The 26,022-nt window shown below is 34.6% G+C and overlaps 1 protein-coding gene across 1 annotated transcript; it reads left to right on the plus strand.

Moving 5' to 3' along the window:
• Positions 1 to 18,154: 18,154 nt before the first annotated feature.
• On the plus strand, positions 18,155 to 21,762 carry LOC109244259 (O-acyltransferase WSD1-like). Its single transcript, XM_019411317.1, has 7 exons — positions 18,155 to 18,328; positions 18,518 to 19,117; positions 19,241 to 19,307; positions 19,672 to 19,781; positions 19,884 to 20,096; positions 20,202 to 20,339; positions 20,444 to 21,762. The coding sequence occupies exons 1-7, from the start codon at positions 18,155 to 18,157 to the stop codon at positions 20,603 to 20,605; spliced, it is 1,464 nt and encodes a 487-aa protein (XP_019266862.1). The 3' UTR covers positions 20,606 to 21,762.
• Positions 21,763 to 26,022: the final 4,260 nt, after the last annotated feature.

Here is a 26,022-nt window from a genome sequence, read left to right on the forward strand (position 1 = left end):
GACATGGGAAAAGCAGTTAACAGTGGATCGGGGCATAAATTCTCAAAACGACCGGCCGGGTCGTTACATAATTATACTTCAATTTTTTTCGATTGCATCTCTCATACCGAATATCTTTTTCTTTAAATTGTAGGGCAACAAAAAATTTGTTTTTCTCTAGATGATATATTACGTGTACATATTCTTGGGTTCTTACTGATTTAATTCTATTGTAGAGGTATGAAGAAATTTGTCTATTATTCTTTAATTTTTGAGAGATTAATTAACCTTAATTTCATTTCTCTTTGTCTTAGTTCTTGTGGTTATTTGCAGTCAAAGAAGAATTGTCACGACCAAAAACCAGAACCGTCGTGATGGTGCCTATTGTGGAACTAGGCCAACCTAAACTCAATAGACAACACAACAACAATAAGTTTGAAAACATTAACGGAAGCTTTTAACATTTAAAGAAACTATTTGAAACATATGAAATTCCAAGATAAAACACAATCCAGCCCAAAACCAGGGTGTCACTGAGTGCATGAGCGTCTAGGGAAATACATGGTCTATTACAATGTCTAAAGAGGCAACAGAAATCCAACTGGAGAATAAAAAGGAGAGCCAAGGCCTGCGAACCAGATACCTCAATAATCACCTAAGCCTGAAGCCTCGATCAACAACCACCACTGGGTCCAAAAGTGCCTGGATCTGCACACAAGGTGCAGGGAGTAACGTGATTACACCAACTCAGTAAGTAACGAGTCCAAAATTTAAACTGAAAGGTAGTGACGAACTCAACCTCAACATATATAATAGAAACAACGTACAGAAACGAAGGCATGCTTTCAGTTAAATAAACAGCTCAAAGTAATAAGGTAAATACAAATCTGAATAGTTAAAGATATATAACTCAACTTCCTTTACATGCCAATGCATCGACTGTATGAAATGCACAATGTGCTCCCGCTCTCAAGTTCTCAACCATTCGGTACTGGATATGGCCATCCGGCCTAGGGAAATCCATCCCGGAACATATATGTCACGTCCCGAATCAGGGCCTGGACGTAACACGACACTCGGTGCCTGACTACATGTGACCGAGCCAACTAACTGGCTGGCTGAATCAACATGTGATATCATAACATACTGAATGCGAAAGATAAACTAACAGGTGCTGATATACTGAAAGTCTAGATGATATAAATCAAAGTGCGGAAATACTAATACAAGTCTGAAACATATATGTAGCCAACATTGCTTAACATGAAAAGGTTGTGACTCTATCTAACTGTTACTCTAGTCTATGAAGCCTCTAAAGAAGTACTGAAAACACTAACTGTCTAAAAATACTGAAGACTGTAAGGTAATGATAATGCCCCGAAAGAACTGGGGATCACCAAATAGCTGGTACGAGAATCCTAGCGCTCTGAATCGTCAACTTGTAAATCATTACCTGCATCGTGAGATGCAGACCCCGGGAAAAGGGACGTTAGCACATTTGAATTGCACTGGTATGTAAAGCAACTGAAAGAAAGAATTAAAAATGCTGAAACTAAGCTGATAACTGAGAATTTATAATTGATAACTGAAATCATAACTATTGAAACTAAAACTGACATGATAATTGATAACTGATAACTGAACTGGTAACTGATAACTGAACTGATGACTGGTAACTGAAATGATAATTGATAACTGAAATGATAAAGGAAGTAAGGATATGAATACTCCCTCTTCTGAATGATGCACCACCTGTTTATCTGAATAAATAAACTGCAGCCTCAGGTCCAATATATATGTGCACAAACTGTGGCCTCGGGCCCAAGTATATGTATACATAACTGCGGTCTCAGGCCCAAAGATGCATAAAGCATAAACTGCGGCCTCAGGCCCAAATACAGGTGTTCAACATTCAGGGATTTAAAATCAAGAACTGAGAATCATACTGCAATACATGATACTAAAATAATGAATCACACTGAGTTATATAATACTGGAATATTGAATAGGACTAGACTAAGACATGAATTCTTGAATTGATTATGAACACTGAAACTTTGATTGTTAATTACATACTGAGTAATCAATAGCGAGACTCGGGGAATCAAACCCAAGTCTATATTGATTACACACTGAGCTCACAACGTTCAGAATGAAAGTCATGAACGAGTTATGAAGCTAGAGAATAGAAGTTCTACAACTATTCAAGGAAATAGGCTTAACTATATTTCTGAGGCAATTAGTAACGTCGTAAAAAAAACGTAGTGTAGGGAGAATCATTAACGTTCCCAAACATAGAGAGTTAGCCTCACATACCTCAATTTCGCCCCTTAGTGCTTCTACAATGATCAACAATACTAAGAACCTTCAATTTTTTTAGAAGAAATCTTGCAAAACCCTCCTTTGAGTTCTTGAAGAAATCTCTTGAAGATCTAAGTATTTTATGTGTAGATTTCATCAATACTAGTGTAGAAATTATGAAATTTCACACCAAGATAATCGGGATTACTTACCTTGAAGATGGGAGGGGTTGGAGGTCTTGAGAGAGTGGAGGAAAACCCTAAAAGTCGTCCAAAAGAAATAGGGAAAATAGATCCCGAAATTGTGTTTATAAGCCCAGATTTTGGACGCGAACGTGGATGCTTCGCATCCGAGCTGTCCTCCGCTCAGGGGCTCGGATGCTACGCGGATGCTATGGCAGCACTTCACTACCAGCGCCTCTTTTCGGACGCGGCCTCGGATGCTTCGCATCCGCGCAGTCGTCTGCCAGCCTTTGGTAATTTGGTCATAACTTCTTGTACGAAAGTCCAAATGACGAACGGTTTGAAGCGTTAGAGCCTAGACTCGAAGATCTTCCATTTGATAGGTTGTGAATCACATAATACCTTATATACATGTAGTGATGCTCGTCCAAAGTGTGGTCTTGTGCTTACCCATTTGGAATTTTAGTCTTTCATGTAGTTTTCAAACTTGGCTTAGACTTAGGTCTCTCCTTGGACCCCAAATCACTTATGATATGCCTAGTACACCTATAATCATAACCAATTGATTACCATCACGTTTATACTCATTTAATGCATCCATAATCGATTCAAATTTATGGGGTGGCCCCGAACCTCGGCCTGGACGTAATACGGCACTCGGTGCCTGACTACATGTGACCGAGAGAACCAACTGGCTGGCTGAATCAACATGTGGTATCATAACATACTGAATGCGGAAGATAAACTAACACATTCTGATATACTGAAAGTTTGTATGATATAAATCAAAGTGCTGAAATACGAATACAATTCTGAAATATATTTGTTGCCAACATAGTTTAATATGAAAAGCCTGCAAATATGTCTAGCTATTACTCTAGTCTATGAAGCCTCTAATGAAGTACTAAAAATACTAACTGTCTGAAAATATTGAAGACTATAAGGTAATGATAATGCCCCGGAAGAACTGGGGATCACCAAGTAGCTGGTACGAGAATCCTAGCGCTCAGAATCATTTGGTAATTTGGTCATAACTTCTTGTAGGAAAGGCCAAATGACAAACGGTTTGAAGCCGTAGAAACTAGACTCAAAGACCTTTCATTTGGAAGGTTTTGCATCATATAAAACCTTATATATCTGTAGGTATGACCATCCAGACTGTGGTCTTGTGCGTACTCATTTGGAATTTTAATCTATGATGTAATTTTCCAACTTGGTTTAGACTTAGGTCTCTCCTTGGACCCCAAATCATTTATGATATGCCTTGAACACTTATTATAATAACCAATTGATAACCATCACATTAGTACTCATTTAATGCATCCACAACTCATTCAAATTTACGGGGTGTTACATTATCTCCCTCTTGGGATCATTCGTCCTCGAATGATTGTCCTGGTTGTATCTTCGGCTAACTTCGGAACTTAAATGGGTCTGGTGGGGACATGAACTTTCATTAACACTTGCATACTATACTTGAATGAATACACGATTACTGAGCTGATGAGATACTGAACTGAATAGGTACTAGCCCGAATGGCTACTAAACTGACTTAACACTGAAAGACATGGAGATTGTATTCTAAGGTTTGAATGAGAAGGTTAGATACCTTCGACATTTCTCCAAAATACCTACCAGCTAACAGAGCATAACACTAGCTCCCTAGGGCATAATAATACGCATAATATGATACATATACATGAATGCTTGTTTGTTATGGGTACGTGAATTCTGAACTAACGTGGATATATGAATACTGAACTGGCACGAATAATCGAGTGCTGAACTGACGTGAATATCTGATCACTAAATTCACATCAATATCTGAGTATTAAGCTGGCATGAATATCTGAGTACTGGACTGACTTAAATGTTCTAACATGAGATCTGAATACTGGAAACACAAATGTCGTGACATGAGATTTAAATACTGGCAACTTGAATGTTATAATATGACACGTGAAATACTGGTGTACAATCGCTAATTATGTTGGAAAATCTAACTCATAAGCTACTTACCTGATCCTTCATAGGATCCTATGCGGCCCGATGTATCTGGGATTGAGCTTTCCTTTCTTCCCAAATCTTATAACACCTTTCATAGGCAAAACTTTCAGAAACACCCAATCATCAACTTGAAACTCTAAGTCTATATGTTGCACATCCGAATACAACTTTTGGCGACTCTGAGCCGTCTTCAAATTCTCTTGAATGAACTTGAATTTCTCCATACCTTGATAGACCAAATCTGGTCCCAGCAACTCCGCTTCGCGAACTTTGAACCAGCTAATTGGCAATCTACACCTTCACCCATAAAAATCATGCTTTCAAAATGAGCGAGATAATCCTATTATAAGGTTCATATTTACCATCTCCACTAAAGGATGTGTGTGTTCTGAGATAAACACTTGGTTTTTTGCTGCTCGACTTTCACTTGCTGACAATTCAGGCACTTGTCCACAAAGTCTGCAACTCTCTTTTCATGTCGTTCCACCACTAAATCTCCTTAAGATCATGATACATCTTTGGGAAACCTAGGTGGATAGAATACCTGGAATTATGGGCTTATAACATCTTCCTCCCTCGCTAAGTTCATCTATGGTTGGAACACACAATCTATCTTGGTACCTCAAAGTACCGTCACCTCCCCCTTGTTCAAAAGCCATCATCGTATGCATGCAAGTCCCCTATTTCAGCTACAACAAGTAGGGATCATCAAACCGTTTCTCCTTCACTTTGGCTACTAAGGACGAACAGGTCCTGTTCTAAACAACAACTCTACTATCTTTGGTGTCCGAAAGTCGAACTCTTACCTTGGCTAAGCAGTGAACTTCTTTCAACATAGTTCTCTTGTCTACCTCATCCATGAGCTATACTTCCCACACTTGATTATCTTCTTAATCACTTCCTAAAAATACTTATAGTATTGTTGTGAGCTAAGTCACTTTGGGTTCAAATATGTCACACTCCGAACCTGGGCCTCCGGTTTGAAGCGTTAGAAACTAGACTCGAAGATCTTTCATTTGATAGGTTGTGAATCACATAACACCTTATATATCTTTAGTTATGCTCGTTCAAAGTGTGGTCTTGTGCTTACCCATTTTGAATTTTAGGCTTTCATGTAGTTTTCAAACTTGGCTTAGACTTAGGTCTCTCCTTGGAACCCAAATCACTTATGATATGCCTAGTACACCTATTATCATAACCAATTGATTACCATCACGTTAATACTCATTTAATGCATCCATAACCGATTCAAATTTACGGGGTGTAACAATATACAACACTGACTGTGTGTCACTCACTACCGAGGAAAAAGGGCAATCCAACTCTGAGGAGAAATCCATCTCCAGGTATATATTTAAATACTCAACCATTCGGTACCGTATATGGCCATACGGCCCAAGGAAACCCATCACGGAACTTACTCAACACTAACTATAAGTCAGCCGGTACCCAGGAAAAAGGGGTAATCCAACCCTGTGGAGAAATCCATCTCCAGATATTAATATTTCGGACAAATCCATGTACAGGGAAATCCATCCCTCAATAATATCATCCGCATGCACTGTGGGTGTGCAGACTCCGGAGGGGCTCTTACGGCCCGAGCGCTATCATAATCAATAACTGCTACAGCGTGTAGCCCGACCCCATAACTGTCACTCATAATCAGGCTCTCGGCCTCAATCAGTCATCACTCTCCAGTCTCACCCGTGGGCTCACAATGTCATGGAAACTAGTCCGGAAACAATAATATGCTATGCCAATAATAACAACTGAGACTGAGATACGATATGAAATGCATGAATATGACTGAGTACAAATAACAATGAAATCAGTGAATGACAGCAAGAAACGGCCACTAAGGGTCCCAACAGTATTGACATGAAGCCCTAACACGATATGTAGCATGTTTTGGAGTTCAATTACTTTATCACATAATAGAAACACGGATATCAACAAGAAGGAGCCATCTAACGGTGCCATGGAATGAACCAGGTCACGACTCTCACGGTGCCTGCCCGCACGCCCGTCACTTGGCATGTGCGTCACCTCAATACTAACCACATAACATGTAGTTCGGGGTTTCGAACCCTCAGAACCAAGTTTGAAAGCGTTACTTACCTCAAACAAAGCAAACTCCTACTCTGCAATGCCTTTGCCTCTTGACTCAGCCTCCGAACGCCCCGAATTTAGCCACAAGCAATACAATAGGATCAATATAGGCTAAAGGAACCAATTCCACAAGAAAAATACCAAAATATATGCCAAATCTTGAAATTCACTCAAATTCGGCCCCCGAGCCCACGCCTCAAAATCCGACGAAAATCATAAAACTAGAAAGCTCATTCACTCACGAGTATACCCATACCAATTTCCTCAAAATATGACATCATTTGATCCCTCAAATCCTCAAGTTACTCTCTCCAAAATCCCAAGCCCTAACCCCTTATTTCACTTCAAAAATCCTACTAATTAGGGGGAAATCAATACGAAAATACCATAGCTAATGATATTAGAGCTCAAGAACCTTACCTCAGTGAATACCCTTGAATTCCCTTAAAAATCTCCCAAAAGCTCCAAAGTCCGAATTGAAAATGCTGGAAATGAGAAAAAATCACGAACTCCCCTTTTTATACCTTCTGACCAGTGAAACCGCACCTATGGTTGTCCTTTTCTGCGACACTGCACCTACAGAATTTCTATCGCAGGTGCGGAACTCACTTAATACACCAGGTTCCACGTCTGCGTCAAACCTCTCGCGCCTGCGGTTGCGCACCTGCGCATCTCCCTCCGCTTCTGCGAAAAATGCCAAACTCCTCACTTTCGCATCTGCGACTCAGTATCGCATCTGCGGGCTTGCAGATGCGACCTCTCTTACGCACCTGCGGTTCCAGCCCAAGTCCTCTTTGTCCGCATCTGCGGCTTCCCAAGCACACATGCGACCTCTCACCTGCGATTCCCACTCCGCAGGTGCAAAAACACCAGCAGCAATAGCTTCAGCTGCATTCTTCAAATTCCAAACCCCCGTTAAACCTTCTCATAAGAAACTAAGTGTCTCAATTCACTCTAAAACCACTCCAGACCCAAACCAACTAACCCGATAAGTAAAAAATACAGCTGAAGGACACAAAAGAAGCATGAAATAGAGGAACATGGCTATAACTCTCGAAACGACCGGCCGGGTCATTACAAGAATTAAATATTTACTGTCTAACTTTGACTAAGTACCTTTCTACTGGCTAGTACTAATTTGTCATTCTATTATTTTCTTCACAAATTAAAATATGATATGACTAATGTCTGAAAATATGTTTTTTGCTAAATTATGTTATCAAATGTACTAAAAAAATTTTTTTTTCTTCCACGGGTACATGAAAGTTTAAATTTATTCAAGAGCAAAGTTACTAGACAAGTGGTTACATTAGCGTTTGAGGAAGCAGCATATTTTTTTTCCCTTAGTTTATTACTGAAATTATTGTATTTTTATTTGACCTCATGTTGTTGAATGAATCTTAATAATTGTTGTGTTTTATATTAAGGAGTTTGTAATGAGATATTATCTCAACATAGTACTAGTTCTTAATTATGTGATCATGGGTGAGAATTTTGTTGTTACCTTCCATGTTTTATTATGTTATTTCCATTTAGTAAATGATAAATTCTTGTATTAATGGGAAATTATTATAAATAGTACCACTGCGAATTTTGACGTCATCAAATGTTCATCATAAATTGACCATATTTACAGACAAAAATATTTCTGTAACGACCCGATCGGTTATTTTGCTTTCTAGAACTCCGTTCCCCTAAATAATACTTTCAGTACTTACTTTTATTGATTTATAACTTGCGGGGATGATTAGTTTGGGATTTGGAAGAGTTCGGGTTGAAATCGGAACACTTGGTTCCTTAAGGTTGGCTCAAAAAGTAAAGTTTAACTTTGGTCAACATTTTTAGTGAACGACCTCAGAATCAGGATTTGACATTTCCAATAGGTTCGTATGATGATTTCGAACTTAGACGTTTGTTCGTATCGGGTTTTGGATGACCCGGGAGCGTTTTGGCGCCTAATAGTGAAAGTTGGTTCTTGAAGGATTTTGAAGTTCTTTAAATTTGGGGTTGGAACGGATTTTAGTGATATCGAGGTCCGAATGGAATTTCAAAATCAGGAATAGTTCCGTAATGTCATTTAAGACCTGCACGCAAAATTTGGTGTCATTCCGAGTAGTCTAAGTATGATTTGGCGCGTTCGGAGCGATTTGGAAACTTCAAGTTCAAAGTTTGATTTAATTTGGTTTTGAGGTATGATTCTTGGTTTCGCTGTTGTTTTACGCATTTTGACAGTTCGAGCAAGTCCGTATTATGATTACAGACTTGCTGGTGTTGTTGGACGGGGTCCCGAGGAGCTCGGGTGCGTTTCGGACCACCCGGAGCTAGGTTGAAAGACACTAGATTTTTGCTTATGGTTTCCTTCTTCGCGAACACGGATGGACTCTTGCGTTCGCGATGAAGGATTTGGAGGGCTGGGATTTTTTCTCTTCGCGTTCTCATAAATAGGGCCGCGTTCATGAAGGCCTGGACCCTTTGGCCTTCGTGTTTGCATTGCAGAGGTCGCGTTCACGTAGAAGCCTGGGCCTGGGCCACCCGGTTGCCTTACGCGTTCGCGTTCTGGGCCTCGCGTTTGTGAAGAGTAGGCGACCCAGTGCTTCGCGTTCGTGTGGTTCTTATCGTGATCGCGCAGAGCCTTTTTCTGGACTCCTCTAGTTTAGCCATCGCGATCGCGAGGGCTTGGTCGCGATCACGATAAAGGAGGTAGCTGGCCAATGAGTTTTAAAAACTGGACTTAGGCATTTTTGGGGTCATTTATTGCACTCTTGGGCAATTTGAGAGCTCTTATGGAGGGGATTTCAACCTAGCTTTGTGAGGTAAGTAATTTCCACCTAATGTGAGTTTAATACATAGTTTATGGGTAGATTATAACATGTAAATTAGTGAAAATCATGGGTTTAGATGAAAACCTAGGTTTTTGATGAAAATGGGATTTTTACCACGAAAATAGTTATGGCACTTAGTGAAAATCATATATTTATGTTCCTAAGGTTATGGGTAACAACTTTCTTCGAAGATTTTCGGAATTCGGGCATGTGGACCCGGGGATGAATTTTAGGAATCTTGCATTTAGAGTTGCAAAATTTCTTTAATAGTTGAGATATGAACTTTTAAACCTATATTGATTAGTTTTTACACTATTTGAACAGTTTCGGATTGTTCGGAACCGAATTGAAGGTTTGGGCATAATCTTGGACCGGAAAGTAGGCCTTGAAACGAGGTAAGTCTCTTTTCTAACCTTGTAAGAGGGAATTAACCCCATAGGTAAACTAAATTAATATGTGTTGTTAATTGTGGGGGGGCTACGTACGTACGACGTGACAAGAGTTCATACGTAGCTACTATTCCTATTATGTATGGGTAGTTTTAGGTCTACACCATGCTTTGTGGACACCATTATTTGATTATAATTGTTAATTTTAACAAATGGAACTAAGTTGAGGATTTTCAAGGATTTAAGAGCTTCAAGTTGAATTGTCTTTATTTTGAAAAGAATCAAGAAATGGTTATGATTTATTGATAAATTTATATTTGACCGCGTCGCACGTATGATTCGCGAGCGGGGTAATAGATGAATCTATGGTTCACGTCGTTCGACCCTCGGCAGTGTACAGTTTACATTTATGTTGGATCGGGCCGAACGTCCTTGGTAGAATTTGTGTGTGATAATAGAACTGGAAGTCCTTTTTATAACTTATATAAATTCATTGTTTGAGAGATCATTGTTTTAAAAGAAGGAAGTGTTTTGGGTTCTTAGATATAATGAAAGAATTGTTCAGTTAATTCTTGTTCTGAGTTTTATTGTTATCTCTATATATCATGCTTAATTAGAATTTAATATTATTATATTGTTGGTCCTTCGTAAGTGTCGAAGTCGACCTCTTGTCACTACTTCTTTGAGGTTAGACTAGATACTTACTGGGTACATATTTTTATGAACTCACGCTACACTTTTGTACTTAATTGTACAGGATCTGAGGCAGGTGCATCTGGTCACCAGTCCGGCGCGCAGATTTGATCCCCATTTTGAGACTTCACGGTGAGCTGCTTTCTGAGTCGTTCTGCAGCAGCTGGAGTCTTCCTTATGTTATGCTTTTCTGTCTATCTCCTTTCAGACAGTAGATTAGTATTCTTTTGTATATTCTACTAGAATACCCACATACTTGTGACACCAGGTCTTGGCACACAGACTACTAGACTTACGATTTTGGATTTGTTTACATGATTTTGAAATGTACTCACTTGCTTCCGTTTAATCATATTACGCTTGCAAATCTCTAAATCTTTTTAACAAGTGAGGTCATGTTATCCATTTTAGTAATTTATTTAAACGAGAAACCACTTGTTTGATCAGTGTTGGCTTTCCTAACAACGGTGTTGGGCGCCATCACGACATAAAATGGAATTGGATCCTGACAATTTGTGTCCGAGAATTATCTTTTTATGGATTCGTATTTTATGATAATTTTAACTAACACTGTAAAAAAAAAATATTTGGCGACGACGTGATAGCTTTCAACTACAAATTGTAAATTATTTTTATAAAAACAAAGTTGTCACTAATTTATGTATTTGGGGACGAAATATTTTTTGTACATAAAAGGTAGTGTTTAGTGACAAAATAAGGTTAATTTAATTACGAAATACATATAACTTTAGAGACAATCAACGTCGTCACTATTAAACTAAATATTTAGTGACAAGGTAGTTTCGTCGGCATTGATAATCTTTTTAGTGACAAAATACGCTATCGGCAACAAATATTTTATACTTTTTTTGACAAACAAATTCATCACTAATACTAGGCATTTGGGGACGAAAAAGAATTTCGTTACTAATACAACTTGATTTAGCGACGAACCACAAAATTGTCTTTGTATACTCTTAGTGACGGTGTTTTCGGGACGAAAGATTGACAAATTATTTTGGCAGAATTGCCTAAATGGCACTTATACTTGTGCCACTTTGTCATCCCGGTCCCCAAACTTAGCATTTTGCCAATTGGACACTTATACTCGCTCAAACCGTGTATAATAAACGCTTATGACAGGAGGATGTCAGTGTGTGTAATACAATCTCCTACACGTAGGATGCCACGTCATTACTAGTGCCACATAGGAAAATAAACCATTGACTTTATCTTCATTTTTTTCCCTACCCCACCATCTCTTCTCCTTACCACCAACAATTCTAATACTGCCATCACCGGAAAATTTCTCCAGCCACCGGAGAATACCATTAACTTCTGGAGATCACTAAAAGATAAATAAATAAAAAAAGTGTTCTTACACAAAGAATTTCACCCCACCGAGGTCTTTCCCCTTCCCAATTTTTTTCTCTTTTTCACCCCCCTCCCCCCAATCAACCTATCTCTTCTTCCGCCTCTCCAATTTTCTTTTCTGTCTATCCCTTTCTCCTCTCCCTTGTCTCTTCCGTTAGCCTCAAAAACAAGAATATATGCAGCAATAGAGGGATTTTTTTTGTCAAAAATAAAGTTTCAGATATGGGATTTTAAAACATGATGGATTTTCTGGTGGCTTGATTTAGGAGATGAGATTTTAATTTTTTATTGATTTGAAGGTTCTTGTTTACTGATTTAAAGGTCTACTATACAGAGGATTGAGTTTTTAACATTATTTTCGGAAAGGAAGAAAGAGAGTAAAATGGAGGAGGGGTTGCTATGGATTTTCCGGTCGTTTTTCAGGGATCGTTCTCGCCTATAATTTTTTTTTCTTTTTCTTTTTTAGGGTCAAGATCTGAAGGTATCATGCAGAGAATTTTAGAAATGGGAGATGTGTTTTGGGGGAGGGTGTAGGTTGGGGAGGGGGGAGGGGGGAGAAAGAGAAAAAGAAATAGAAATGGAGGAGTTTTGAGGAAGACGGGAAGGGGGTTAGTTTACTTTTTTAAAATTTTACTTTTTTTTTCATTTTATTATTTTTTTCTTCTTAGTTCAATCATTTCTTAGGCCAATTTTTTATGTTAACGCTCGTTGTACGCGTGAATTACACGCTTGTTATCCAACTCAGCCATAATGTTGCCACATATGATCGGTCAACGGTCAGAGGGGTTTAAAATATAAGTTTTGAGCGAGTATAAATGTCCAATTGGCAAAATGCTAAGTTTGGGGACCGGGATGACAATGTGGCACAAGTATAAGTGCCATTTAGGCTATTCTGCAAATTATTTTTTGAAATATGACTTTTAAGTGACAAAATAATTCGTCATTGATAATCAAATTTGTTATAGTGGGTATTGATAGGCCATTGTTAGTCGAGTCGCATTTTTAGGCCTTTTTTCGTTAAGAAAAACAGGAAGATTTTTGAAACTTGTGGTCTTTAAAGCTTAAAGGGTAAAGACTTTGTGGGACCATGACATTTGCGTCGTTATAAAAGCTTCTCATTAAGGGTAAAATGAAGAGTTTAAAGTTGAATTATTTTCAATTTAGAAATGTGTCATTCTTTTTGGAACGGATTAATAAGGAAAGTGTGTCATCTGAATTGAAACAGAGGGAGTAACACATTACGTGGCTAAATATTCTATTCACAATGACAAAGCTTCCGTTTGGCCATAGATTTTGGCTTCATTTTCTAAAATAAATTAAAAACATTGTTTGTTTATGAAATATGATCGTGTATTGGGAAAAAAGATTCAAAAATTTTTAAGTTCCCAACAACTAGTTTAGGGCAATTTTTGGGTGAAATTTTTTCTTTCACTCACAATACTTCAACTTTTCTTCAAATAATATGCATGTCCAAACACAACTTCAACTTTCAAAAATTATTTTTCAATACAATTTCAAAAACTCTTTTTTCAAGTTTTAATTAAACTATGTCCAAACGCTAGCAAAATATGATGTGACGTAGCAATAAATAGTGTAGCGAAAAGTTAAATACACTAAGAGTTATTGCTATAAATGTGTAATGGTGGATGGCAAAACTTGTCACAGATAATATACACTTACAGCAAATGGTTTTATCTTTTACCTCGATGAATTAAATATGTAGCTATCTTTATAGTATTAAATTAATGTAGCTACAAGGTGATATATTGCCACAAAAATTTAATATAGTTGCAACAAAAAATTAAATCTGTAATTGCGTATGTTACGTCTCAAAATACCCTCTAAACGTGACAGGCACCCAGCTAACCCTATCCACCGGATAAACCAACTTATATCATATACTTAGCATTTATTCAACCCTCAACCCTCTTTTACTCTCCAAATAAAACAAGGGAAAGGAAGTACTGTTTAAGTATTAGATTGGTGATTCATTTTGCTGACATGTGATCTTCTTGTATCCAAGGATGACGTAGTTTTCATTGTTGCTCTTTCTTGTAAATAGGAAATTCCACTTTCTCTCATTTGTATTACCGGGAGTTGGTTTGTCCTACTCTCATATTTTGTTTCATTATTTTTTATTAGTAGAAACCAATTACTACCACTTTAAGTAGGAAAAAAGAAGGGAGATCGTCGGGCCGCGCTGCCATCCATTTTAGAAGTTTTATTTGGAATATTCCGAGGTTTTCTTCAGATGATGCTGTCATTCTTCTTGTTCATTTCCTTTACTAAAATTAATAACTTGCTCATAAAATACAAACTTTAATTAAATAATCACCTTTATTTATTTATTTATTAGCATGATTATATGGCACATAAGGAGATGTAGAAAAAGAGGAAATGGCCAAAGGCTTTATTTCGATCAGCTGATGCATTGCAGCTATAATAGAGAACATGATTGGGTCTTTGACTATGATGATGAGTGCACGTGATGAGATCATTAATATATAGCTTGAAATAATACAACAATCAAGTCCAGAAATATTGGCGAGTCCTTGTCTATTTATATAGTTATATGATAAGTACATAAGTAATATACAAATGATACATAAGTACATGGGTTACCTTCTCCTGCTGATTTCATCATAAAATGAGCATTGTCAGATCTAACTTGCTAGCTGGAGATCAGCAATACTCTCGAGTCCATGTTTTGCTTTTCAAGAAGCAGACGTTTAACTCCGTCCTTTCTTGAATGGCGCTTGTTACAAAGAAAGTCATTGCAAGGGGTAAAGAGTTAAATTAGATCTCAACCTTCTACGACAGTTTCATAAATGTTGTTCCACAGTCTTTTTTAGACGCCGCACTACATTTGGACCGAATGACTTCACAAAAGAGAAAATTAGAAGGAAAAAAAGAACAAAAAGTTGTACGTGTGCATATTCTCAACTTACTTTCTTTCATACTCGGAAAAAGTAAAGCCTAACGGCCTTAAAAAAATCACAAAAATCTCTTTAATTAATCGTTTGTGACAAGTTCAGGACTCGAAAACTTGACAAGAAGAGATCTGGTGCAGTTGGCAGCTAGAGCTCAATACAAGTTAATAAAGGCTTTGTAAGCTGTAGATGGATCGATGACAGGTATTAAAACGGGTCAAGAAAACCATGCCAAAAAAAAAAAAGATACTATCAGAATGCAACATTTGAGATTTGAACAAACAATTTGAACCACCTTTGCCACTATAGTAATAATTACTCTAATCAAAGGGATCAATAAATGTATATATACATACAAAGCATTTATTTCTAGGGATAATTTCACATAAATACAACTCACACATCTGACTTGCAACATAATAGCTCAGTCATAACTTTACAAATCTGTAGCCCAAAAATAATAGGCTAATATTTGAAAAAAGAGTATTTTCTAGCTTTTTTATTCAGTCAATGGAGTTTAATCAGGACAATTATCTTATTTAGATGAAGTCATGAGATTTTCTAATTCTTCCGTCATCTAATTTTGATCTTTCTCCTCCAATTTGTCTTTAGTGCTGCAATTTGCTGCAAGTTTCCCCCAATTTTTCGCTGATTTTACTTATATGGTAAATTGAGAACAGTTGCTGCAATTGTTTCGTGATTTGGTGGAATCAACAAGGAAAGTAATTTATGCATGAATTATTCTAGAAAAAGTAAGAAAACATGAAAAAAATTATTGATATACATATGCATTACATGTATAATGATGTATAACTATGTATAAACTTGTATATGGAATGTATAATAATGTATATCAAAAGAATAAGAGAAAGAAGAAGAAGATAAGTGTCAAACTTCCATGGAGGCCTCTTATATAATGACAATGTATATATATCCTTATACATTAAGAAATAAATAATTATGTGATGTTATGAACATATATACACATTTATATATAAATATACACATTTATACAATAATGTATAAGTGTGTATAAATAGTGGTTACACAATATTTATACCAGAACACATCATATGTTTAGTATTACACCTCTATTTCAGTACCAAAATATCAAAAGAGAGTTTTTCAGAGGAAGTTAGATCTGAAAATTAAAGAGGAGAGAAGATGAAGATGGAATTATTTTATTAAAGAAGATAAATAACTGGAACATCATCTGAATAACTTGAAAATTGTCTGAAATTATCGTCGACCACCGGAGATTCATTTTCCGATGGCTTCACTAACTTTATCGTCGGCCTATTTACCTTGAAAATTTAAGGGGAAAAATGGGTAAAGGATGTTTTCCATCACCATATTTATTTTCCGATGACATCGTTAACTTTGCCGGCGACCTCTCGATTGACTTCACTCTGAAAGTTGAAGAAAGAAGAAAATATGGATAAAGGAGGCTGTCTAGTTCTCTTCTCCACGCTAGGTTAACCGATGAAATCATTTTTATGTATTATCTGTAAAATAGGCTATGTCGGGTAAAGTTTTAAAACATGGGCTATTTTTAGTTCTGAGAGTGGACTGACTGACATAGGATGTAATTCTTTCTTATTTCTATTCTATTGGCAGAATGGCCTAAATGGCACCTATACTTGTGCCACTTTGTCATGCCGGTCCCCCTACTTCACTTTTTTTCATCCAGACACTTTAACTTGTTCAAAATTAATATTTTAAACCCCTCCGACCGTTGACCGAGCATATGTGGCAACTTGATGACTGAGTTGTACAAAATGTGTATACTTCACGCGTATAAGGAGCGTGAATGTAAGAATTTACATTAAAAACTAATTAATAAAAATGAAGAAGACAAAAGAAATAAAAAACAAAAACATAATAGTATGTTTCTTTCTAGTTTTCACCGAGACCCACCCTTTCCCCTGTTCTTTTTGTCTTTATCCCCTGCATTTCTCGTTCTTCCTCAGACCTAGTCCCAATTCTTTTTCTCTCCCTCCCCCCTCCCATTCTCGTTTTTCCCCATCCCTTGCCCCATTTCTTTTTCTTTTTCTTTGTTTCCCCTTCCTGTTCTTCCCCACCCCTGCTCCTTTTCTTCTTTTCTTCTTTTTAAATTTATAGATCTAATTTTTCTTTGTATGGTCTAGTTAATTATCTGTTTGCCATTATTTGTTTGCTTTGTGAATATTTGTTTTTAGTAAAAAAATAGTGTAATTTAAGTGATAGAAACTTTTAATTTTTATTACTCTTATATGGTTGTTGTTATATAGGGACCCTTTTCTGGAAAGCAAACTCTTAACAGGGGAAGGAACGGGATTTAAAGCTAGTGAAATCGTAAATGAGTGAAGGAATGAAGATAGGGCGAAAATGGCGAGAAGAATAACGGAATTGGGTTGCTACTATGGTTGGCCAACTGTATTTTAGAGAGAAAAGAACATGGTGGAGATAAGGTATTCAGGTAGAGGTGGGATAAGGGTTCTTATGGAGGAATTGAGAATGGGAGAGTACTGTTCATGGTGTTATCTGGTAGGCTAGATTCAGACAGTACAATAAGGAGAGGATGATGGTGGAGAAGAAAGAAAAATAAAGAAAAGGTTTAACAAAAAGAGGGAGGAAAGATAAAAAGGTTTTTTTTCATGTAATTTTTTTTTAAAAATGCTGAAGTGGCATATCTTTATCTGACGTGGACTCTAGCACCATGCAATTGAGAGACACGCATCGTCAGAATGGTTTAAAATATTGAGTTTGAATAAGTGCAAGTGCCTGGATGAAACTTTATTAATTATAGGGACCGGGATGACTAATGAGAACAAGTACAAGTATCTATTAGGCTATTCTGCCTATTGTTCTATTTGCATAGTAGGGGATCAGTTACACTCTCTTTATCACATGCATGTGCCCCTACAACTTACTATCCGTGCATATAATAAGTTAAATTTAGTTTCAATCAGCAGAAAACAATCTTAGTAATTAGGTAAACCAAAACTGTTTCCCAAGGAAAACCCAAAGGCTATGGTTTCCCAAAACAATTGTATCTTAATTAGAGGATTTTGGGATAATAGTGAGCTAAAGAAAGCAGTAAACTATTGCTGCTCTTTGTGACCTGACACGATTGCCATTTATAGCACAATCATCAACCTTCAGCTATATGCATGTTGACGAAAGTAAAAGCTACTAGTCGTACGTACTTTGGTTTTCCCACTTATATATGAAGCAACAGAAACCCATTTTCAAAACAACAGAAAAGTTATTACTATTAAGTACTTAGTTGCTAGACGTTATTGAGAACAAGTTCTCTGGATTAATGGAGTCCATAAGATTGATAAAACCGAGTCTGAAACCGATTCAAACTAAGTCAAAATTAGCCATGGAAGCAGCTGAAGACGAGCCATTGAGTCCATCAGCAAGGTTATTTCACGAGCCCAACTTCAACGTCCACGTTTTATCCATAATGGGCAGCAAATCAAGAATCAATCCTCAAGTTATCAAAGAGCAGTTGGTCCATACTTTCGTCAAGCATCCTCGTTTCTCCAGCCTCCAGGTACGAAAATTGTAATATTTGGCTAATCATATTTAGCCTTCATTTTAGTCCGATACATAAATATTGTTAGCTAAAAAAATAGGATTTTCCAAAAACAAAAAGATCTTTATTTTCTTATCAACAAACGGTTATTCATATGTCTTCTTTGATTATGCGTTTCTTAAAGTACATGTTTCATTCATCTTTTAGGTGGTGGATGAGAAAAATAATGGAGAAATGAAATGGGTGCGCACAAAGGTGGACGTAGAAAAGCACGTTGTGGTGCCACAAGTGGATGAACAAAACCTGCAGGAGTCACCAGACAAATTCGTGGAGAATTATATTCACAACCTTAGCAAAACAACACTTGACAAATCGAAACCTCTGTGGGATCTCCATCTTCTCAATGTCAAAACATCAGATGCTGAGGCTGTTGCCATTTTACGAATTCATCATTCACTTGGAGATGGCACCTCTTTTATGTCCCTTCTACTCGCCTGTACTCGTCAAATTGCTGATCCAGATAAACTACCAACAATTCCAGGAAATAAAAAGAGGCCTATTGATTCTTTGGACCAGTATTCGACGTCCAAGGGATTGTGGCCATATGTTACAAAAGTTTGGTCATTTATGAGATTGTTTTGGAACACAATAGTAGATGTGTTGATGTTTATGGCCACGACTGTTTTTTTGAAGGACACAAATACGCCAATTAAGGGCAGGCCTGGTTCTGAGTTTAATCCTAGGCGAATTGCTCATAGGACAATCAGTCTTGATGATTTGAAGTTGGTCAAAAATACATTAAATATGGTACATATATTCTTAATTAGTCCCATCAAATGCTGTGATGTATATTAGATGTTACTAATATATATATATATATATATATATATAGCTGTTTGATGTTTATTGATTTTGTTATTTCTTGCGCAGACGATAAATGATGTCGCTCTGGGAGTAACACAGGCTGGTTTATCTGTCTATCTTAACAAGAGATACGGTAAGTTCTACCTCATGTATTAGGGGTATGACGTTTCCATGAGTTTATCACCTTATTTTCTTAGTAGAGTCATTAAATCATAAATACTGAAACCATGAACCGAGGAAATATCAGAACACTTTACCTTTTAAATAATTTATACACTATCACGTCACCAAGAAGATAATTACAAGTAATTGTTAATAACAAGAAGGTAGGCGACCTGTTATAAAGAACATGTAAAATTACACTAATCTCTTTCTTTGTATGATCAGAGTAAGTTAGATCCAAAAAGAATTAAAAACTAGTTTATCCAGTATTTTTATTGTTTGAACTGCTGGGAATACAGAGTCATGGCAGTAAATTTTAATGCAAAATTTGGCAGGTGGGGATAAGAAAGACAAGGGAGCAACAGAGAAAAACAATAATCTCCCTAAGAACATAAGGCTCAGATCAACACTTCTTATTAACTTAAGACCAAGGACTGGAATTCAGGTGATGGCATCCATTCTTTCTTCAGAATCTTAGCATTTCAATTACCTTAGCTTACTTCAAGCCAAGTTATTGACATTCTTTTCATGTTTAACAAATATATAGGCTTTAGCTGATATGATGGCCAAGGACACTGAGACAAAATGGGGCAATTGCGTTGGTTTTGTCCTTTTACCCTTTAAAATTGCATTACGAGATGACCCCTTAGATTATATTAGACAAGTTAAGGCAACCATTGATCGTAAGAAGAAAAACTCTCTTGAAGCTATCTGCACATTTTCCATCTCCAAATTAGCACTCAAGCTTTTTGGGATTAAGGTAAAGGCATAATCACTTCTCAATGTTTCAATCTTCACATAAGATTTCATTAATTACAAGATCTGACCCTTTTTCTTCTGTTAAAAAAAAATAATTTAATTTCAGACATCAAGTTCAATATCGCACAGAATTCTCACCAATACAACACTGTGTTTCTCCAATTTGGTGGGTCCTCAAGAGGAAATTGGCTTCTATGGGCATCCTATGGCTTATCTTGCACCCAGTTCTTATGGGCAACCTCATGTAAGTATCACTAATTTGCTTGACCAAATCGTAATGATATATCTATAGATAGACTGATCTTGTTTAGATTATATTTACATCATAACCTTGAATTTAAATTTCAGGCGCTGATGATTAATTTTCAGAGCTATATAAACAAGATGACAATAGTTCTATCAGTAGACGAAAGTGTGATTCCTGATCCATATCAACTGCTGGACGATTTTGAACAATCTCTAAAGCTTATCAAGGATGCTGTGGTAGAAAGAGGCCTTTGCCTTGAATAAAAACAAATGTTGGACAAGCTCTTCTAGTTATGGCTCAAATGTTATAGGAGTAGTTCTTTTTTCTTTTTAATTAGGAAGTATCTTATTGACAATAACATTGGTACACAAGTATAATGCGACGGATCACTATCGCTACAATATTAATGAAATATAATTTTTTGAGCAATAAGTTTTATTTTTCTTTCACCAGCAATAAGTTTACATATCATAATTGTGCTCGATTGTGCCGATAAACTCAGAGTCTTGCATTTATGAATCATGAAATAGGGAACAACGTTTTCAAGTTTTGTTGAGGAGCATCCAAATGTGTAATAACTAATAAGCTAGTCACTAGTCAACCATGGTTCTGAATTTTGAGAGGGCAGCCTCTTTGATAAGCATGAATGAATCGACAAAATCATCTCCAAGTTGGTTCGGATCTGGAATTATTCCTTCATCAACTGCTACTGCAAATGTTAACTTATTGGCATAACTACACCCATGAACCATTAGCCCCTACAATAATATGCAGCATTTGGATTTAGCCACTTTGACTTGAGAATGCTGTTTTTCTTTACTTACCTAACGGAGAGGGTCAAAATATAGCGGTATGAGCGCAGAAGATATCATAAAACGGATCTCAGTTAGTTTGAAATTGATCAGACATAATTAATTGATCGATTGACTGAAGTAACTTACAGAAGGATGTCCATAACATGTAGGGGCAAAGAATACCAATCGATGGCCATACCAATAAATTTGAGAATGTATTTCGTCCCAAGGCAATTGACCATGTATGCGTGCAAAACGACTATGATGCAGTTTGACAACTACCCAAACTTGAAAGGGAGCTAAACTTGAGATCTTTTAGCCTTAGAGCCTCAACTAGTAGGTTAGGTACCATGAGTGATAACCTTTCTCTGCTGCTTTTTTATAAAATTGAAACTTCTCTTTGGGGTTGATGTTGAACCTTTTATTTGGGAACTATGAAGTACATACTGGAGGCCTCAAATTCGATCAATTGACAATTTGGAATTATGGATATATCACGTTATTCTCTTTTATGTTGAGAATAACGTTAAGAATTGTTCTAAAACTCTCTTTTAAGAGTAAACACTTTGCAATTTGAAGTGGGTGCTCTACTGGTTTGTTGGGAACACAAATTTCCAGCCCCTTCCTGCAACCGACTCTTTTTAGAGTGAAGATCATCTATCTTATTATTAAAAGGAGAGGAAAAAGGAGAGGAAAAAGCCTCTCCTTAAGCCAAGTGGCAGCTTAAAAAAAGCCACATGGCATAATTAGTTATTTAGTTAATAATTAGTTATTGGTTATTCTTTTTGAATTTAAATATATACCCATTCAAATCAAGAAGTAGTTTCAAGTTGGAGTTCTAAAATAATTTTAAAATAAAAATAGATATCTTATAATTAACTATAAAAAAACGAAAATATAAATATATAAGAAAATAACTACCCATTCAAATTGGTAGTTATATTTAATTAATAATTAGTTATTGGTTATTATTTCTAATTTTTAAATATATATAAAAAATGAAAATAAAAAAAATACAAAGCTAAATATACTTATATATATATATATATATATATATATATATATATTAGTTGGTTACTTTATTTGAATTAATAAATATAGAATAAAAAAATAAAAAACTACACCATATATATGAATTCATATATATATATATATATATACTGGTTACTTTAATTGAATTAATAAATATAGATTTCTCATAATTAACTATAATAAAAAAATGAAAATATAAATATATAAAAAAAATAACTAACCATTCAAATTGGATGGGAGTAGTTTCAAGTTGGAGTTTTTAAATTATTTTAAAATAAAAAAGCAAAAAAAAAAAAAAGCTATTAAAAAAAAAGAGAAGAAAAACTACCCATTCAAATCAGGGAGTAGTTTCAAGTTGGAGTTTTAAAATAATTTTAAAATAAAAATAGATATCTTATAATTAACTATAATAAAAAAAAACGAAAATATAAATATATAAGAAAATAACTACCCATTCAAAATTGTAGTTATTTTTAATTAATAATTAGTTATTGGTTATTATTTTTGAATTTAAATATATATAAAAAATGAAAATAAAAAAATACAAAGCTACCATATATATGAATTTATATATATATATATTAATTGGTTACTTTAATTGAATTAATAAATATAGATATCTTATAATTAACTATAATAAAAAAAATGAAAATATAAATATATAAAAAAATAACTACACATTCAAATTGGGTGGGAGTAGTTTCAAGTTGGAGTTTTTAAATTATTTTAAAATCAAAAAAGCAAAAAAAAAAGCTATAAAAAATGAAAAAAAGAGAAGAAAAACAACCCATTCAAATCGGGGAGTAGTTTCAAGTTGGAGTTTTAAAATAATTTTAAAATAAAAATAGATATCTTATAATTAACTATAATAAAAAAATGAAAATATAAATATATAAGAAAATAACTACCCATTCAAATTGGTAGTTATTTTTAATTAATAATTAGTTATTGATTATTATTTTTGAATTTAAATATATATAAAAATGAAAATTGAAAAAATACAAAATTACCATATACATATATATATATATATATATATATGTATATATATATATATATTAATTGGTTACTTTATTTGAATTAATAAATATAGATATCTTATAATTAACTATAATAAAATAACGAAAATATAAATATATAAAAAAAAATAACTACCCATTCAAATTGGGTGGGAGTACTTTCAAGTTGGAGTTTTTAAATTATTTTTTTTTAAAAAAAGCAAAAAAAAAAGCTATAAAAAACGAAAAAAAGAGAAGAAAAACTACCCTTTCAAATCGGGAGTAGTTTCAAATGTGAGTTTTAAAATAAAAAACGAAATTAAAAAAATAATAAATTACCAATTCAAATTGGGGATTAGTTTTAAGTTGGAGTTTTAAAATTATTTGAAAATAAAAAAACGAAAATAAAGAAATAAAAAAAAAACTTCAGAGAAAAATATTAAATAACGTATATGCTAATAAAACTTTCTATTAACAATGTAGTAGTATTAAATATTGGAAGATATAATAAAGAAAAATACATAACAAAAAAGTTATTCGATACGCTGCCTGTATAAGTCCCGTTAGTTTAAAAAAGATTTTATTCACTAAAATTTAAATAATATTATAAAGAACAACAGAATCTTCTATATATTACTAAAAGGAGAGGAAAAAGCCCTTTCCTTAAGCCAAGTGGCAGCCTAAAAAAAAGCCACATGACATAATTAGTTATTGGTTATTCTTTTTGAATTTAAACATATATAAAAAATGAAAAAAATAAAAAAATACAAAACTACCATATATATATATATATATTAATTGGTTACTTTATTTGAATTAATAAATATAGATATCTTATAATTAACTATATAAAAAACGAAAATATAAATATATAAAAAAATAACTACCCATTCAAATTGGGTGGGAGTAGTTTCAAGTTGGAGTTTTTAAATTATTTTAAAATAAAAAAGCAAAAAAAAAAATCTATAAAAAATGACAAAAAGAGAAGAAAACTACCCCTTCAAATCGGGGAGTAGTTTCAAGTTGGAGTTTTAAAATAATTTTAAATAACGTAATATGCTAATGAAACTTTCTATTAACAATATAATAGTATTAAATATTGAAAGATATAATAAAGAAAAATACATAACAAAAACGTTATTCGATGTGCTGCCTGTAGAAGTCCCGTTAGTTTAACATAGATTTTATTCACTAAAATTTAGATAATATTATTAAGAACAACAGAATAAAATTTAAAATAAAAAAATATTTCAATAGTAATAAATTATATATCTTCTCATATATTACAAAAAGAAAGCGAATACTAAATATTGTTTAATATAATAAAGAAAAATAGAACAAAAAAGTTATTCACTGACTATATAAGTACCTTTGATTTAATAGAGATTTCATTATTGGGTATATCGTATTGACAAACAAGACGACAATTGAATTTTATTAAAGCAATACGATCTAATAGGATCAAACAAGCCTGATCACAATTTAATTTAATTAATATTTTTTTAATATTGACCGCGCATCGCGCGGGTACGACTACTAGTTAATATAGAAAAGGTGAGGCAAATCCATTATATTGTGCCTAGTGTCAAACTGTGGTCTCGACACGTGTCAAGAATTAAGACAACACTCCAATAATCATGGAGATTCAAAAAATCTATAAAATAAAAAAATTAATTTGCAGCTTTTAAAGCATTGGTATGATTCAGTTAATTCTCTTAATAGTCCCACGTTAATTTGCAGCTTGGATAAAGCATTAAGAGTACCACGTTAATTTGCAACTTGAATAAAGCATTAGGAGTCCCACGTTTTTTCCAGTTATTTCTTGGATAAAGCATTAATATGTTTCAGTTATTTCCACCAAGAGACCATGTTTGTGTATCTATTCATGACTCCCACATTTTTTGGACTCCCATGTTTCTTCATCACGATCATCTAATTCAAATTTTTGGACTCCCACGTTTTCAACTAAAAAAATTCGTTACAGATAATTTTAATTTTAATAGTTTTAATAGGAAGAAAGGGAAAAAAACTCCACGATCCTCTTCTTAAACGTGAGCATCAAAATCTAACTCCATAACTTAGAAACTGTCTCCTATACTAATAATATCTCAAACGCCTGTTCTATTTTCTTTTCTATTCTCCATTCCAATTTTTTCCTTTGCTCAGAATGCAAAAGTTTGCAAATATGGCTACAGTATTTTATGAAATCAGTCAAATTTCAAGCAACTCGATGCAAATGGAATCTCAAAGTTAGAGTCGTTCGAATGTGGGAAATGCCGGATCGTTTAAATCCTGAAAAACTATATTCGATTGAGTTGATTTTACAAGATGCAACGGTAACATATTCAACTTTACATAGTTCTAAAGTTTTTCTTCTTTTCTGGTTTTATGGATAAATTTTTCACAATACAAAGAAGTAATTGTGAAATATTATATGTAGTACCAGTACTATATTTCTATTAACGTTGTATTCACAATTGTGTTTATTGAGTGTTTAACAAATACGACATTAATTCAAGTTCTCAATAAAACGATTATGAAACAATTATTTGCAGTAATTCAAGTTCTCAACACTCGTTTCATATATGCAACGATTATGTGCAGTATAAATATTTATGTTTCTGTTTCTACATATAAGCTATTTATTAGCAATATAATACATCCTAATAATGAATCTATCTTTTTTAGGGTGATCTCCTAAAGGAATACTGTCACTCTTCACTCCAAGACACATTCAGTGTAAAATATATTCTTAGCAAACTCCAGATACATTAACGACAACTAAATTAAGTTGTCTATCAGTATGTTACCTTCAAAAATTAATGTTTATTTTATGATATTTTTCTTCGTAACAGG

Source organism: Nicotiana attenuata, unplaced genomic scaffold, assembly GCF_001879085.1.
Source record: "Nicotiana attenuata strain UT unplaced genomic scaffold, NIATTr2, whole genome shotgun sequence".
Lineage (NCBI taxonomy): Eukaryota > Viridiplantae > Streptophyta > Magnoliopsida > Solanales > Solanaceae > Nicotiana > Nicotiana attenuata.

Coding starts and splice junctions, on each gene's coding strand:
- LOC109244259 (XM_019411317.1), top strand. CDS start 18,155: ATGGAAGCAGCTGAAGACGAGCCATTGAGTCCATCAGCAAGGTTATTT. Junction 19,308..19,671: donor CTATCTTAACAAGAGATACG/GTAAGTTCTACC, acceptor AAAATTTGGCAG/GTGGGGATAAGAAAGACAAG. Junction 20,340..20,443: donor GTTCTTATGGGCAACCTCAT/GTAAGTATCACT, acceptor TTTAAATTTCAG/GCGCTGATGATTAATTTTCA.